The sequence below is a fragment of the Diospyros lotus genome, chromosome 12, assembly GCF_014633365.1.
Source record: "Diospyros lotus cultivar Yz01 chromosome 12, ASM1463336v1, whole genome shotgun sequence".
NCBI lineage: Eukaryota > Viridiplantae > Streptophyta > Magnoliopsida > Ericales > Ebenaceae > Diospyros > Diospyros lotus.
The window spans coordinates 10,151,651-10,169,338 of NC_068349.1; the positions used below are offsets into that span (position 1 = coordinate 10,151,651).

The 17,688-nt window shown below is 36.6% G+C and overlaps 2 protein-coding genes across 2 annotated transcripts; both read left to right on the forward strand.

Moving 5' to 3' along the window:
- Positions 1-144: 144 nt before the first annotated feature.
- On the forward strand, positions 145-2,074 carry LOC127787427 (uncharacterized). Its single transcript, XM_052315471.1, has one exon. It carries the CDS (start codon positions 536-538, stop codon positions 1,871-1,873), a length of 1,338 nt encoding a protein of 445 aa, XP_052171431.1. The 5' UTR covers positions 145-535; the 3' UTR covers positions 1,874-2,074.
- A 3,983-nt stretch (positions 2,075-6,057) lies between these two features.
- On the forward strand, positions 6,058-11,257 carry LOC127787168 (cationic amino acid transporter 6, chloroplastic-like). Its single transcript, XM_052315071.1, has 5 exons — positions 6,058-6,462; positions 6,961-7,183; positions 8,233-8,563; positions 8,701-8,929; positions 10,549-11,257. Exons 1-5 carry the CDS (start codon positions 6,066-6,068, stop codon positions 11,112-11,114), a joined length of 1,746 nt encoding a protein of 581 aa, XP_052171031.1. The 5' UTR covers positions 6,058-6,065; the 3' UTR covers positions 11,115-11,257.
- Positions 11,258-17,688: the final 6,431 nt, after the last annotated feature.

The following is a 17,688-nucleotide window of genomic DNA, read 5'->3' on the forward strand; positions in this document are numbered from 1 at the left end:
AAAATTCACTAACCCACTTAGGTATTAATATTTTATTAATTTAAATTAAAAATTAATATTTAAAATAATTAATATCTCACCACCTCAGCCAAATTTCTTAATCAATATGCTTTCCTTTCCACCAACTAAAACCTAATTACCGCCCCCCACCGAAAAAGGACACAAACTCGAACCTAATTATTGTATCTGAGTCGGCCACCGCCACATCTCATCCCAGTCCACCGCCGCCCACCCACAACCGCTGATGTGGGCGCAATCACGAGCTGGCAACCCCATCCCCATTCCAATCCCAATCCCATCCACCTCTCTCTCAGTAGGGAGGGTGGGTGGTGGGGGAGTGTTAAGGCGGGGGTAGAGGCTGGTGGAGTGGTCATGTAATGGTGGGGTGCACCCACTCTCATTCACCACCACCCACTCTTTCCCATTTATTGCTCCACCATGATAACAATCCCCTCCTCCTCCGTCGCCGCCGCCACCACTACCACCGCCACCTCCACCTCCACCGCTTTCCTTATCTTCCCCCTTATCCGTCAAGATGGCCACTGCCCCCGACAAGCCTCCCAAGAAGTTCCCGCCGCCCTGCTGGACCCAGGAGGAGACTCTGGCCCTCATAGACGCCTACCGTGACCGCTGGTATGCGCTCCGCCGGGGGTACCTCCGCACCGCCGACTGGGACGCCGTGGCCGCCGCCGTAGCCCAGCGCTGCCCCGGCGCCTCCCCCGCCAAGAGCTCCGCCCAGTGCCGCCACAAGATGGAGAAGCTTCGCCAGCGCTACCGCGCCGAGAAGCAGCGCTCCCTCTCCTTCCCCGGCCGCTTCTTCTCCTCCTGGTTCTTCTTCGAGAACATGGATTCCATGGAGCGGGGGACGTCCTTGGCCGATGGATCTGACCAGAACACCGACGATCGGGTCGAGTCCGACGTAATCAAGGGCTTAGGCGACCGGAATATGGTTGAAACCGTCTTCCGGATGAAGAATTCTAAGAGGATCGACGGAAATTCAATCCCTAATCTCGTCCCAGATCAGCGTGGCCTAGATACAGCAGGTGCGTTTCACCTAAAAGATCGAAATTCTGGAGCTCTAGGTTATACGGCAAAAGATTGTATCCCCAATTTTGATTCTGGGGTTTTGAATGGGTATATGGAAGATGGATCTGATGAAGATCTCGGCGATGATACTGATTTTGGAGGTGGATATCGTATTAGAAACCCAGCTGATGGGCAGTTCGTCCATCCGATGCTTAGGGCCAAGAAATTTGGGAAGATTCATGGGAATTTTGGCCCTAATTTTGATCCCAGTCGCGATGAAGGTGGCGGGTTTTGCATAAAACCAACTGATCAAGCCGTGGAGGCTGCAGGGTTTAGGGCAAAGAAATTGGGAAAGCCTGATGATGGCAGATTCAAATTGAATTCCAATTTTGATTATTCCGATGGTGGGTTTTTGGTGAATCTATCTGGTGACAGATATTCAATACCTGCAGGATTCAGAGCAAAGAGCCCCGTCAAGGCTGATGGGAATTCATGTCCCAGCCTTGATTCTAGGGTTTTGAATGGTTTTTTTTCGGGCTGGGATTCCGGATTGGGGAAGAAGAACTGCGGAGGAGGAGGAGGAGGAGGATTTAAGAGAGACAGGGATCCAATTGGAGAGATGGTTTCCGCGATCAACCTGTTGGGAGAAGGGTTCATGAAGGTGGAGAAGATGAAGATGGAGATGGTGCGGGAGATAGAGAAGATGAGAATGGAGATGGAGATGAAACGCAGCGAACTGATACTGCAGTCGCAGCAGCAAATTGTGGATGCTTTCGTGAATGTGTTAATGGAGAACAAGAAGAAGAAGAAGAAGAAGGCAGAGACAGGGGTCTTGCCAGATTCATAGTTATTAGGATATGAAGTTTTCTGATTGTAGGTTCCGCAGGGCTTGTTGGTTGGGAAGATGGAAATGGCTATTAAAAATTTCATCTTTATGACAACTACATATACTTGTTCACTGATCTGAAGCTAGAATTGTTGTTAGATTTTGTTATAGAATGTAACTCTGTTCTGCAAATCATAATATGTACGTCTGTTTCCTAAGGCATGGTGTGTGCGTACGATTTTCTTGTTGTTTGATCTGTACGATGCTTGCCTGTGTTTGACTATGTCATGGGAGATTTGATGTTTTTAGGACAAATAATGGATGTACCATGTATTATTGGGTTAGAAAAGAAAGGCAAATAAAGAGAAGATGCAAAGGAATGATACCCACATTAATAGATATCATTATCCTGAAAATGAACAAGGCAATTATATGATTTTGGGGGATGAATGGAGATGGAGATGGAGATGGAGATGGGGAGGCTTCCTCTGATGGCAACTTTTCCCCCAATGGCGCCATGGAATAATGGCTTTCGCTTTTGCCAAACCAGTTGGCAGTGACGGCGGCGGCCATTAAGCAAGGCGAGCAGCCAGCCATCCAAGAAGCAAGAATCGCTATTCACGTGGGATGGGGAAGCCCAAACTTGAACTACATGAGATGTATATGATATGCTCTCATGTCTTACCGTACCCCAATAATTAACGCGAACAGAAGAAAGTTAAAGTATTAACAGCTGCAGAGTGCAAAGTTTACGAAAAAAATATTCATTATAATGACATAATATTAATCGTTGTTGTTGCTTTCTCAATTCAATTCTCACAAACAAAGACAGTTTTATTCATGTGAGTGAAACTTGTTTCAAAATAGCTAACTACTACTCAGTTTTTGCATCAAAATAACACCACAATTTTGAAAACTGTAATTACGTACCAAAATAATAAAACAATCTGAATTTTGTAAGTGAAAAGAAATCCAAAACAAAATGGAAAATCAGCCTCTAAAATGCACTGGAATTTTTAAGATTCTAAGCAATGAAACCAACCTTGCATTCGCATTTTGTAGCAACAGCATGACATGTTGATGCTTTCAAATACATCTATTAAGCGCATAATTTCATTTTAAACTACTAGTTTATTACAACCACATGTTCTTCAGAGCAAGGCCAATGAGAAGCATCATGATGTCAATAGAACTAAAATGATCAACTAACTTAATGAAAGAGATTAATTAGTGTGGTGGTTCTGCTCAGTCCACAAGTAACTAAAGCCTATTTAAACGGGTCACTAATATTTAATATTTAAAGAAGATTATCAGCTTTTTCCTGGATGATTCTTTCCCTCCCTTAAAAGTCACCTTCTTCCTCCACAGCTTTGCTCCTTTTCCATCATATATATTCTTGATGAACAAAAGAGAAAAACTAGTGCACTTTTCACATTGGGAAATGGCATTCAGAGGGCCCCCCTTCGCATAGGCATATAAGTATTGATTGAACAACAAATATACCGAGGCACTCACTAGAGAGGAGAGGTCAGGAATGAGGTCAATGGAAATCTATAGATGCCCCCACCCCCACCCACTATAAGCCAAATCAAAAGGAAAAGGCTACCGCTCCTATTCCTATACTACTGGCTAGAGAGCAACTAATTGAAAAGCCACTTCCCTTATGCTCTCTCTCTCTCTCTCTCTCTTCTTGTATCTCTATGTGAATATGCTTGCCACTGTATGTATGATATATGTATATTATAACCATCCAATGTTAATGGCTCCAAATTGAAATTAGTATTGACTCCAAGTAGTGCTTCAGTTTATTAATTGCTGATAAATATGGTCAACGAAAATTTTTGGGTTTCAATTTCCCATGGATTAGGATTAATTTGTTGATGTTGCAAATAGTTGAGAGAGCTAGGTGGGGGTTGTCATAATTCATGTCCTAGAAAGTTGAAGATTAAGCTAATGTATCTAATATATAAGCTTAATTTATGATCTAATTTGTTTTAAATATGATGCATACATAGGATGACAGGAACTAGAATCTTAATTAAACTTGAATATTATTTTGTTTTTTTTCCTAATAAAATAATAGTTTTTACCATATATATTTGCTAATAAAATATAGAATTACGATTCAATTTTAAAAAAAATAAAAATAACATTAAATTAAAAAAAAAACTTATCAAACAAGAAAAACACTTAATCTAACTTGTGAAATTTCAGTGATTTCAAGTGTATGTCCAATTTATCATTTTGATTATACATATATTATTTAGGATTTAAGATTTATCATTTTGATTGTGTGTGTATATATATATTAATGTTTCGGTGCCATTGCTTTGAAAACTCATATTGTCATATGTCTTACGTCAATTTACCCTTCTTTAATTGGAAAAACTTTTGAGTTTAGCCAGGCCACCATTTCTGGATCTGAAAAATCTCATGTTCCTTGGGCCTTTATCAAATGAAATTGCTGTAGATAATGCGTTGTTTTGTGGTTCTCATGATTTTGCTATGGGAAAATCATTAGGATTTATATTCCCATCAATTTAAGCATGCTTCAGCACCCAACTCATCTTGTCTGCAGCTGAAAAGTTTTATTTTGAATATTTGGTGGCACAGAGAAATCATAGGTAATTATATGTAAAATTAGAAAGAAAAACGCCCATGAAATAGTTTATTATCATAATAAAATGTTAATTACTATTATAATATTTTGATAGTATTTTTTAACAAAACTCTTCATGTTGACTGACTCTAAAGAAAGAAATTAAAAGAAAAAAAAATGAATTTCGGGTTGTGGCATGTGGAGAGGCCAAAGGATTAAGGACCACTTAATCTTGATCTTTTATATATTTATATATATTAAAAGAAATGAATCAGTTCTGTCTCAGCCACTAAGAAGAATGATTCATTGGTTCAATGGCTAATGAGAACTTGGGGTGGATTATGTGATGTTGATGACGGCGGGATGAATAGATATATCTATCTATTTATCTATATATATATATATATATAACATGATTAAGAATACTAATTAATAAGAAGGGCTCTCTAATTATTCTTTCCTTATCATTTCTGCTAAAATATTTGGATTTGATTCCTATGAAAGAAAGAATGCCTTTTGATCACTTCATGTATATATATCATTTTATGCCAAATAAAATGAAAAGATTGAAAAAAAAGGCAGCCTAAAATCAAAGCAGCTGCAGAACTATCTAAATAGCTGTAGTTGGAGTGGTTCTAAACAGTTTAATTTCTAGAAGCTATATATGTCTACCAAGCTTAATTAGAACATGCACGATTGTGGTCATAATAGAGAAAACTAAAATGAAGTTGATGAGCACATGTGGACACTGATAATGAAGCAGTAGATATATATGTTGCCTGATGGAAGAATTCTTTTTTTTTTTTTTTAATTTTCCTTGTAGAAACTCTGTAAGAATATTGTTTTTTCAATACTAGGTGATGCACTTTAAGATGCTAAAAATGTCTGCTGGGAGATGATAAAACATGACCAGTATTTTATGAACTAAAACTGTAGGAATCAAGTCCCAAGTACTAATTCTCAATTAAGACTTGGGTAGAGAAGGAAGGAACCCTCTGGTTATTGGCCTTTAACAAAGTGTGGAATTCTTGTCACAACTTTCAAAGTTTGATCAGATGGAGAATTCCCCAAAGGATAGGTCAAAGTCCTTGTGATTCCTCTTACTGGTTATTAACCTAATTTGCTTGGCCCTTCTTTCACCTTTTTTCGCATGCTTCTCCCCACAGAGAAGAACCTCTTTGGAGCCCTTGGACCTCTCAAAAAAGGAGGGGGAGAGAGAGAGAGAGAGAGAGGGCATTATTGTCATTTTGTGGAGCCACACAAGGGACAAGAAGGTACCTTCAGCGCTTCGGGTCACCCATCGCCCTTTTGGGAGAAAAGCTCCTAGTAATGTGTCGTCTCCATCAATGTATTAATCCAAATTTTTAAATAATTATAATAACCTGTATTAATTTTTTACATTTTAAAATCATACTAAACTTTGTTCAATTAAAAAATTGTTAAAAAATTTATATAATTTTATAAAATTTCAGCTAAATCTCATGTAACAAAAATATAACCTCAAAGGTATTTTAATATAATTTTTAAATAGTAAAAGTAAGTATAATAAAGTCTTCGTCTTAGCCCTTCTTATATGGAAGCCAAAATACTCACTGAGAGCCAGCCACCAGAGAGATGGCAACCATTGAAGCCACAGCACCAAGCAACAGCATCCACATCGCCAGAAACATCATTAACAATCTCTCCCAAACACCTCACAGGCTGAGGCAGAGAATGCTGGCCACATGGACACCAGAACAGGAGCTCAACCAAGTGAGGCTGAGGTCTGGTGCAGAAATGAAGAGGAAGCTCAAGTGGTACGATCTGGTGGCTCTTGGCATGGGAGGAATGCTCGGCGTCGGAGTTTTCGCCGTCACTGGCCTGGTGGCTCACCAGGAATCCGGCCCCTCGGTGTTCATATCATACATCCTTGCCGGTGTATCTGCACTGTTTTCTTCCTTGTGCTATACTGAATTCTCCACTGAGATCCCAGTTGCTGGAGGTGCCTTTAGCTATCTTAGAGTCACTTTTGGTACGAAAAATGAAGCTCTTGAATTCCTTTTAGCTTCTTGATTTTATGTAAATTGGAAAAACATGAAACATATAACATATACATATAATCCAAGCAATTCGATTTTGCCTCAGTTTTTCTCGGTGTACTTTCCCTTATGAGTTGGTCTTGCTTCATTTTTAATTTAAAAAAAAAATCCGAGTTCGAATTGCATATCACTAAACATCTAATTAAGTTAGTGGTGAGATAAATATGATTACATAGAATATATTGCTAATTCTCATCTAAAGAGTTTTCCAAACACCCCTCATAATACATCTTGGAAAAAGACGGTCATTTATCTAATCCAATTATCTTAGCACAAATTATTCACAACTCTAATGATTGAGTCACCTAAACAGGTCAAAAAGCATATTTGGAATGAGCAATCCTGTATCTTATAATGCAACAAATGATTGTGGATATATATATATATATAATAATTAACGTTTGGCTGAGTTTTCCTTTGAATTGGTGCAGGAGAATTTGTGGGTTATTTTGCTGGGGCAAACATACTGATGGAGTATGTATTGTCCAATGCAGCGGTAGCAAGGAGCTTCACAGAGTATCTAAGCTGTGCCTTTGGAGTGAATGATCCAAACTCATGGAGAGTTGAAGTTAATGGGTTCCCCAAGGGTTACAACATGTTGGATTTCCCAGCTGTGGCTCTTATTGCTCTTCTCACTCTCTTTCTTTGTCACAGGTTTAATTAATAAACTCTTCATTAGTTACTGCCTTACTTCTACTTTGGTTTTTATAGTAATCTTCTGTTTTAAGTTCCAATTTGTGCCCTTTCTTTGTTTAAGTATGTGCTGTGCCTGCTGCTTCACAAATCCAAGGTTTTGAACTCTTAATTTCTTGCCTTCAACTTTTTGGATATATATATCATCGGTTATGGATTGGGATCAGTTGTTAATTTGTATTTCTTTTTGAAGTTAATTTTTTTGATAATTAAATGGTCAACAAGACTACAAACTTAATCATACTCAAGAAATTTTATACAAAACGATGTGGTTTGCTAAGCATTAGGTATTATGAACATCTACCAAAGTGACTTGTAATTGAAAAAAACTATCACCATCATATGTCATTATGGCAGTATTTTATATGTATAAATGCTAATAAATTACACCATTTTATATAGAAATTTTATTTACATAACATTAAGATCCACAATAATTACAAAAAATAAAAAAATATAAAAATTTAACGTAGTTTGACCTCAATATCTACATCTATGGTCACATAATAATGAGAAAAAATCACTCAATTTGTAATTTTTTTACGTAAAAACTATAAACTCTTTCAAACAACACAGGTTTTAAGCAGACAAAATTAAAAATTAAATTAGCCATCCTTATCAATACTTCAAATAACTAGTCACACATATATGTTAGAGGGTTTTACTTATTTAGTTGTGGGACAAACACTTTAGAAATTGAACATTTTGGATATACAACCACGATGATCTAACTACTTACACACATAAATTAAGAACTAAATTAGGAGACTTATTTATAAGCAGGCAATGCTTGTTGAATGAAGTCACAAATATCTATTTCTATCCCATATTCTCAATGGAATTTGGTATTATCTCATAACCTTAAAGGAAATAAGATCCATTGTTATTTGAAAATCTTACATATAGTTTATCCAACTTTGGAATACGTAGCATATATGTATAAAGCAATAATAATTAAGCAATTGCATTTGCTTTAGTAATGGGTGATATTGTTTGTGGGATTATTGCAGTACCAAGGAAAGCTCCCGGTTGAACCTGATAATGACACTGTTTCATGTGGTTTTCTTCGCGTTTATCATCGTTGCTGGATTTAGAAATGGCAGTACGAAGAACATGGTAAAGCCAGGAGGAATTGCTCCTTATGGTGTGAAGGGGGTGCTTAAAGGAGCAGCCAAGGTTTACTTCAGCTATATTGGCTACGACTCAGTTTCAACCATGGCAGAAGAGATTCAAAACCCTTCTAGGAGCCTCCCAATTGGGATTGTGGGCTCTGTTGTGATTGTTTCCGGGTTTTATTGCCTCATGGCTTTGTCACTGTGTGTGATGGTTCCTTATAACCAGGTGAGTATATACATAGTAATCTGACTTCCATTAATTGGTTCCTTCAAACAGCTTTTCTTTTACACACACACACACACACACACACACACATAGATGTATTGTATCCTTGATCAAATTAATGCTTAGTAATATTGCAGATATCGGACAAGGCATCATTCTCCATGGCATTCCAGACGATGGGTTGGAAGTGGGCAGGCAATGTGGTGGGAGCTGGGGCAAGCCTTGGGATTGTGGCGTCTCTGCTGGTTGCCATGCTTGGCCAAGCTAGGTATCTTTGTGTTATTGGAAGGGCCAGGCTAGTGCCTTCCTGTTTGGCCAAAGTCCACCATTCAACTGGCACCCCTCTCAATGCCACGCTTTTCTTGGGTAAACTTACTGACTACTCATCTAAATATTTTCTATTAACATATATAGCAAACTTTAATCCCATACCCTACACCTTAAAGGAGTAATTAATGGGCTTCGCAGTCATGCCAAACAAAATGCGCCCACAAACTAAACTTTGGGATAGGCTTATGTCTTAATATAAATTTTGCTCTTTTGTTAATGGAGTGAACATAATCAAACACTACTCAGTATTCATCTGCATTTATAGCCCATACAGAACAAAACCTTTTATTTTATTTTTTTTTTCCTTTTTTAGGTCGTCGGCATGTTTGGTCGGAAAAAATAATTTGTGTTTTTAAATTTTAATTTTTTATTGAATAACTGAATCTCCCACTAGAAAATAAATTTTAATTTTTTCAACTTTACACTATGAATTAATAAATATAATTTTTATATATATTTTTAAAATTTTCTAAAAATGAATATTATGATTTTTTAGAACATAAATGTTAAGACATCTTTTATTATAAAATTAAAAAAATATTTTCTAAAGCTTTCAGAAGAGGACATGTCTAGCTTTACATTTCCATTGATCTTAGCAATACCTTCCTACTTTCCATGCATCTGTATATTCAAGATCAGTGCATTGGTGCAGCATTTCTTTTTTTCTATTTTTTTTGCTGGGTTATTGATGCAGCATTTCAAGAGCACTACAATAAACCAATATTTAAATGCGTTCAGCAGAAAAAGTATTCAAATTTCTGAGTAATTACTAGTAACAGGAAACTATCAAATTAGAGATTGGTTTTGTAATAAGCAAGCTGTAAAACCAAATAACAACTCTATTTATAAAGTTGCTCATATCTTTTTATCAAAAAAAATTACCAACCTTAACACATTAAAAGGCATGACTACTGAAATAGTTTCCTATATAACTAACTCTTGATTAGTCAATTACCAACTATGATACATTTTGATGGAAATATATGTTTGATTATTAATGGAATATATAGTTACTAATATAACTGACTCTTTGAGTGGTTAATTATTATTATGATACATTTTAATGGAAATGTTTGATTATTGGAATAGTTACTAATATAACAAACTCCTTGATGAGTAGTTAATTATTATGATACATTTTGGTGGAAATGTTTTGAGTATTGGAATAGTTATCAAATTAATTATAAGAATTGTGATTATTTGTGACTATTCAAAATTCCAAATAATTGTGACTATTCAAATAAGTAGGCCTTTAGCAGTGAATAGTTATTTTAATAACGAATCATATTTTTTCATTAATAAAGGTAGTCACTTTTGGGAAAGTGTTTTATTAATTTTGAAAATATTCCAATAGATATGGGTAATGATATAACTTATCATACATACATACGTATATATATATATAATAGAACTTATTAATTAATGATCATACATCGAGAAAATAAACACCCATGCACCAAAGGAAAAAAAAATTCTTATAATTGTAAAAATGTCACAGCTCCATTGGATGATGGGCGTCTTGGTATTTTCTATAGAGAATCTGTGAGCATACAACTTTGAAAATATTGTTTCAATATTCTTACAGGTTGGATCAATAATTGCTTTGTGAATATATATTAATTGTGACCCAATTCATAATACCAATATTAATGCAGGGATTTGCACAGCATCAATCGGACTCTTTACAGACCTAGATATAGTAGTAGAGATGGTCTCCATCGGCACGCTGCTTGTCTTCTACCTGGTGGCCAACGCTCTCATCTACAGCCGCTACGTCATCGCCGGAAACAACCCGCCGCTCCACACTCTCCTCTTCCTCCTCCTCCTGTCCGCCGCCTCCATCGGCTTCTCCCTGTCGTGGAAGCTGCTCCGGCGGCAACAGTACTGGTGGAGCCTGCCGGTGTTCGGCGGCTGCATGATCGCCACCACCACCTTCTTCCAGTGCAGGGTGACATACGGCCGCCGCCACTCCGCGGCCTGGTCGGTGCCAATGATGCCGTGGCCGGCGGCCATATCCATCTTCCTGAGCGTTTTTCTCATGACAACGCTCAAGAGGCTGGCGTTCCAGAGGTTTGGGATATGGTCGTGCTTCATAACTTTGTTCTATGTGCTCTATGGGGTTCATTCTACGTATTGGGCAGAAGAAGAAGTTCAGGCTGGTGGGGATGGTGGGATTCATCCAAACTCATCTGCGATCCCACAAACTAAGCCTGATATCTAATAGATTTACTTCAAATAGATTACTGTAATTGTGACAAAAACAACTAAAACAAAGCAGCTTTTTTTATTTTTTATTTTCCAGATAAATGGGTTCTGGTGCCAACAAATTTTTTGCCCTTAATTAGTGTAAAGTCTTGTAGCAAATTGTCCTATTTCTTCTTTTCTTTTCTTTTTTATTTTTCTGATTTGAAGATTAAAATTAGCATACTACTGTCATGATTTTTATTTTTCTTGGTTGAATAATGGTTCATATATGGCCGAAGCCTTACAAACACAACCCTATGGGAGTAGGCACCGTAGGGGACAAACTTAACAAAAGAGATAAATGTTGTGTCTCCAATCAAAAGAACATCAACTATGGAACAAGCATCCAAATGGCCCCCTACCATGGATGGATTGGGGAGGAGCAAGTAGAGAAAACGAACAAGTAAGGAACAAATAAGGTTTGGAATGATGTAGCTTAAGAAACCCAAAAAGGACTAGGCCACTAACCCCAACGGGCCATAGTCCGTAGAGATACAAGATGACCTACTGCTATGCTTCCTCAAAATCTATTGAGAACAAGGCAAAACATCATCAAGAGTACTAGCATGGGAGACACAAGACAAATACAAAAGGTACCTGATACGCTTTGGCCTCCATATGCCCTTGTTGAGCTGTCAAAAACTTTATTGACTCTTCTTGAGGTTCCAAGGCCAGAAAAACAATGGCATCTCCATGAAAATGATCAAGATCACGGCTTTTCAACGATCAACTTAAAAATAGAGGAGCCTTTGATCATTCCAAGAAGGGTTTAACCATGAGCAGAAGACAAATACAAAAGGTACATGATACGCTTTGGCCTTCATATGCCCTTGTTGAGCTGTCTAAAACTTTATTGACTCTTCTTGAGGTTCCAAGTTCGGAAAAACAATGGCATCTCCATGAAAATGATCAAAATCACGACTTTTCAATGATCAACTTAAAAATGGAGGAGCCTTTGATCAATCCAAGCAGGGTTTAACCATGAGCAGAAACAAGTACGGAAAAAAGAGTCTGGGCAATCTAGGTTAAACAAGGGGGAAGTAGCGAGCATACTTTATGAGATGCTCACGATTGAGTATTGGTTGCTAAGAGTTTCTTCTCTCTCTAGCCATAGGAGAAACCTTAGGTTTCAGCAGCCACCAACGCGCTCCAATCAACTCTTTGTTGACCTCTCCTCCGTTCGCATCCACCCTTTCATCATTCCCTTCCTCCCCCTAGTTTTTCTTCTCCCAAACCCCCTTTTCTGTTCTAAACCCTAGAACCCCATTTTCCTTCTTGCTGAAAACCCCTTTTCTTTGTTTCCCCTATCACCCATCTCCCCTGTTCTCTCTTCTTCATTTTGCTATTGTGCATTCAATTTGAAACTCAAATCCGTTTGTAGGTGTTAAATCAAATCTAGGAACCTAGAAAGAGGATGTGTATCTTTCCTCTTCATCTTTGCTTTTGAAAAGGATGCTCACTGTTGCCAAGATCTGTTCTCTCTAGTTCATGCTTGAGATGTGACCAAGGGATGACGATGATGAAGAGGATTTTGCAATGCTAAAGCTTGGATATTTGGCTACATATGGTTGGGTTTTGTTATTTCTTGGTTGAGCCTAATTTTTTTTGTGGATTTGCAGTTTATTGTTGTGTCTTAGTTCCATTAAGTACTAGTGTTTCAACTTTGATCTTATGCTATTTCTTGTGTATTTTATATCTTGGCGCCGCTTGCATTTTGGGTTTTTAGAATTGGCAAGCTTGCCTTTTGTCTACGTGCAGGCTGTGACTTTTTCGGGTCATTCCCTTACCTTTTTAGAGAGGTAAAAGCTAATTCAGTTAGCCTCTTTACCATAAGATGATGTATGTGCTTTCCTATCAATCTAAGAATCCCTTCGTAGATCATATATTTGTAGTTGCTAGAGCTTATTTAGTTGTTTGTTGACCGGAGGCTTGTGCTTTCTTAGGTTTTTGTTGGTTTAGGACTCTCCTTGTATTGACAACTTAGGTCATGTTGTATGTTTTTAACATGATTCTATCCATAATGTTTTATTGGTAGCAAAAAAAAAAAAAAAAAAAAAAAGGGAGAGGGCTTGTGGGTAGGGAATGGGGAGAGTGACAGATCAAGTTGGATATAGATGGAGGGAAAGAGGGCTTTAGGAATTTGAGGGATGCATTAATCACTTAGAGTGTGTTTGATAGTATGAAAATTTTATGAAAAATGTCCCATTTAAGAAATTGAATTTCATCTTTGTTATTTCACATACTACATTTTTTATGGAGTTGAATTCCATAAAACAACCATTAAAACATCATTTGTCCTCTTTTCAATGAAAAATTTTATCTATGAAAGGTGATTTTTATTTTTTATACAAATTAAAAAATATATATTTTTTTAACTAAATACTATCAAACACACCATTACAAGAAAAAAATGAGAGAACGAAAAAATCAGCCGAAGATAAGCACACGAGCCGTGATCTAGGGTTAGTAGAGTTATTGGGTATTGTGATGGAAGACTTTTCTCCAGGGAGAAGATGTTGGGAAACCATCATATATGTTTTGGTGTCATGAAATTATTAACAAGCATAAGAAGAGTACTACTGTGAAAATATTATTTATCAATTAATTAATATAAAAAAATGAGACAATTTTTGTATAAGAAAGTTTACGAACTAATAATTCAAACAAACAAAAAAAAAAAAATACATCATTTTGTGCTAAATTTTTTACATGTGTTTCAACCATCCCATAAATCCAGGTTTTAGGTTCCTCTCTAACAAGAAGAGCCAACATCTCTTCATCAAGCTTAACCTATAATTCAATTTTTCATGTATATGTATTGTGTTCAATTTTAGCTGACTCTGATTCGTTTTGAGCCGTAGTGAGTAAGTTCATAATGTCAAGAAGAAGAATACAAAGATTTTAGACGTGAGTCAACACCAAGATTTTTTCGTGGTTCACCCAGAACGATGCCTACTCCATGACCGCACTTTGATTATTTTTTCAGAATGGCGGTGTCTGATTATTCTCTCTGTCCCTCATGATATTTCTGTTTCTTATTTATACTGAGGGGTCTTTACAATTTAGATAACATATAAAAATACAATGATTACATAATGGGGGACAAACAACTCTTATCGTCCACACAAAATCGGGAGTGAGATCCTCATTACGAGGAGCATGGGCTGTTGCAGTTAAAGTGAATAGTCCCTACCTCTGACTTCTCAGCAGCTTTACCACTTATGCGAGCCGGCGGTTTTAGGCCAGCGACCTGGGCGATCTAGCGAATTGAGAGTTCTGCAGCGAGCTCGTCAGACAACCGTTGAGATCTCGCTAGGGGTTTTATCGGGAGCTCGCGGAATGCTTGCTTTATGAGATTCAAATTTTGATGGTTTATGGGCTTTATTTGATGAGGTCGCCTGCGCTATTCTGGGTTTCGAGAGATTGGGTCGGTCCATTGGATTGAACTTGGCCTATAAAGAGTGATGCGGGAATAGCGTGTAGCATGTACATGCATATAATTAAGTCACACAATCAATTGCGATGAGTCAATGAAAGGTAAAAATAAATATGTTACATACATACATGCACAAATAAATATATTGTAAGTCTAAGTTAAGGTAGTTTTGTGTTCATCTCATTTATATTTTGATGCATTTAAAAACTTAATCAAATTTTTTAAATTGATTATCCCTCCTAATAGTAATTAATCTATATATTGGTTATAGGAATTGAAGTTGTATATATCAAGATTAAACTTGCAAGAAAGCTGTCAGTCAGTGACTCTTTACAGATGAGCAAATAATTATTATTAATTAGGAAAATGCAAGGAGTATTAATTATTCTTAAAAGTTTTGGGTACCTTTAATAATTAATTTTGGGGTAGTAGATAAATTACACTAAGTCCAACATTCATTTCAGTCAGACCAATGCTTTTGCTTTCTTTTGCTCATGCTATATATGCTCTTGTTCATTCATTAGCTAATTCCATATGTTTTTCCTTCTGATACAAACTAAATTTTTGTACTGGTTGAGATTGTTTTATCATTGACCAAAAAAAAGGGGCTTCTTTGGTTGATCTTTAAAGACAGTATTTTAAGAGAAAAGGGAGAGATGCCAACCTATGACTATCTGATGACCACGTCAAGAAAGCTATAAAATGACTAGATGCTAGCTAATTAAGATGTACCTTTTTCCCTAATATATACAAAATGCAAGATTTCAATTACACAAATCTAACCCTATGCATAAGTATCTGAACTGAACAATCATTCATGAGTTTTTTTTTTTCTCGATAAAATGACGTGCATGTCCAGTAATTAGCAAGTTAGGTAAGAGTAAGATATGATTAAGAATGCCCCCAGGGCATATATAGCTAGTTTGGCGAAGAAAGATCCCACAAAAGACTACTCTGTGGTGTTGCTCTCTAGACCCGTAGTTCGTCGAGGAATCGAGCCACGACGAGGCACATCTTGATTTACCTCTCTAGTATAGTTCTTGGGGCAGGGTGGTTAGAGACGCCAGTGATGGGGCGTATTCCAAAAAAAGATATGATTAAGGACAAAAACTCTGCCCCTCCCCGGCCCAAGGCAAAGGATTTTTTGTTTTTGGAGGTATCTACTATGGAATTAATCTTGTCCAAGGAGCCGCATGACATAACTTAGAGATTCAAATTTCCAGTCATATAAATAAACAATGCCCTGACATATGATTTTACCTCATATTTATGACAAAAAATTAAGGTGTTCTTTTTTTTTTTAGGCTATTTTTAATTTTTAGTTTTATAAAATAGTAAAAACACGTTTACTTTACTATTTTCAAAAATAAGAAAACGTTTTGTAAAAAAAAGCAAAAACAAAGCCAAAAGTTAAAAACGTGAAAAACGAATGGTGAACTAGAGGCTAGGATTTCTTATTCTCCAAACCTCCATCGCTGCCGCCATTGCTCCTTCACTCCTCTCATTCTCCACCGGTCATCGTCACTGTCATTGCCAGTCACAGATGCCGTTGTTGGTGGTCGAGCTCATGATAGTTGCCATCGTCGTCATCGTCGCCGTCACTGCTATTGACTTCATCGACTACCACCCACAACTGCCATCATTGTGCCCAGTCGTTGTTGTCCACCTTGTTGCCATCGTTGTCACAAAAGAAAAAAGAAAAAGAAAAAAGAAAAAAGAATGACAAAACATCAAGAAATGACCCAAAAAATGATCAGGGTTTGTATAGCAATTGAAGACAACAAGTGAGCAATTGGCGACGAGAGGAGGCCGTGGCTGTCGAAGCTTTCGCACGAGGCTTTCGCCGTTAGCAGCCATGGCTTCCAGTTGCGTTGTCTAGAATATATATATGTATATATTATGTCTATGTATACATAAAGAGATATAGAGAAGATTCAAATAATCATATATACATATACAAAGAGAAAAAAAAAAAAATTCATGTTGCAAAGAACTGACAACACAGAACAATTAGGGTTGTGGGTTGATAACGACGATTTGTGTATGTGAATATGAATCAACAGTGGCTCCAAACAATTAGGATCTAGACAAATAATCAAATTTATTCAATAAAATATCATAAAAAATTATTCTTAAAATTCTAAATAGAATGTATTTTCTAATTTTTTGTTTTCTAAAAATAGATTACCAAAACAAAAAATTAAAAATAAATTCAAAACTCAAAACTAAAATTAAAACTAAACCTAAGCTTGTGATTTGCCATTCAGCCATTTCACACAAATTTCCAAACATATAAACTAAAAAATTCCTTAACCTAGCTATGACTTTTCCCAAAATTCCTCAAATAATTTTTCTCATTCAACATCTCTCTGACAAAATTCTTCGATTTGATCTTTAAACATTATAAGTGTAATGTCACAGTCATTTGGAAAGGATTTTTTGTTGTGCCTTTACCTAATATGTGTTAATCAATTATTTTGTGGTCTAATATATATAAATACATTATACTTATGATTGATGATTGACGCGAGTTTTCACCATGGAAGAAAAGAGAGAGGATGACAATATGTCTTGACCAAATTGAGAAGGGAACTTAGCTTGGGAATTGAAGAATAAGAGCTTGACTATTTTTCAAAATGACATATGTTAATTGAACTCAATCCAAACGACGTGTTTTGGTTGTTTTATTGTTTAACTATTTGTGATGTTTAAAGAAAATTTTCACAAATAAAAATGTAATATTTTTATTGTCACTAAAGTAGATTTACTATAATGCCTAACATTTTTAACAAAATTTGAGAAAAGATGTGATTTTTCCTAATAGAAAAATGGTACGAGGGCTTTTTAGTAATTTTAATTACCATCTTGGGGTATTTTTGATAATTTTCAAAAGATCGTTGGGTGCGAGCGAACTTTTCTCTAAAAATTAGGCTGAAAAGAAGAACCTAGAGGAGATTGGGCTTTTGTGAAATTTTCATAAGTTAAGGAGTTAAGAAGTAGGGCCTAACTAGAATTAAATAAAAGAGGAAGGAAAAATTGAAATTACCTGAAATCTGTAGCGTGAATGGTATAGTAACCTGTCTTCAACACTGTAGGCGCTGGGGTTCCCTTCCCT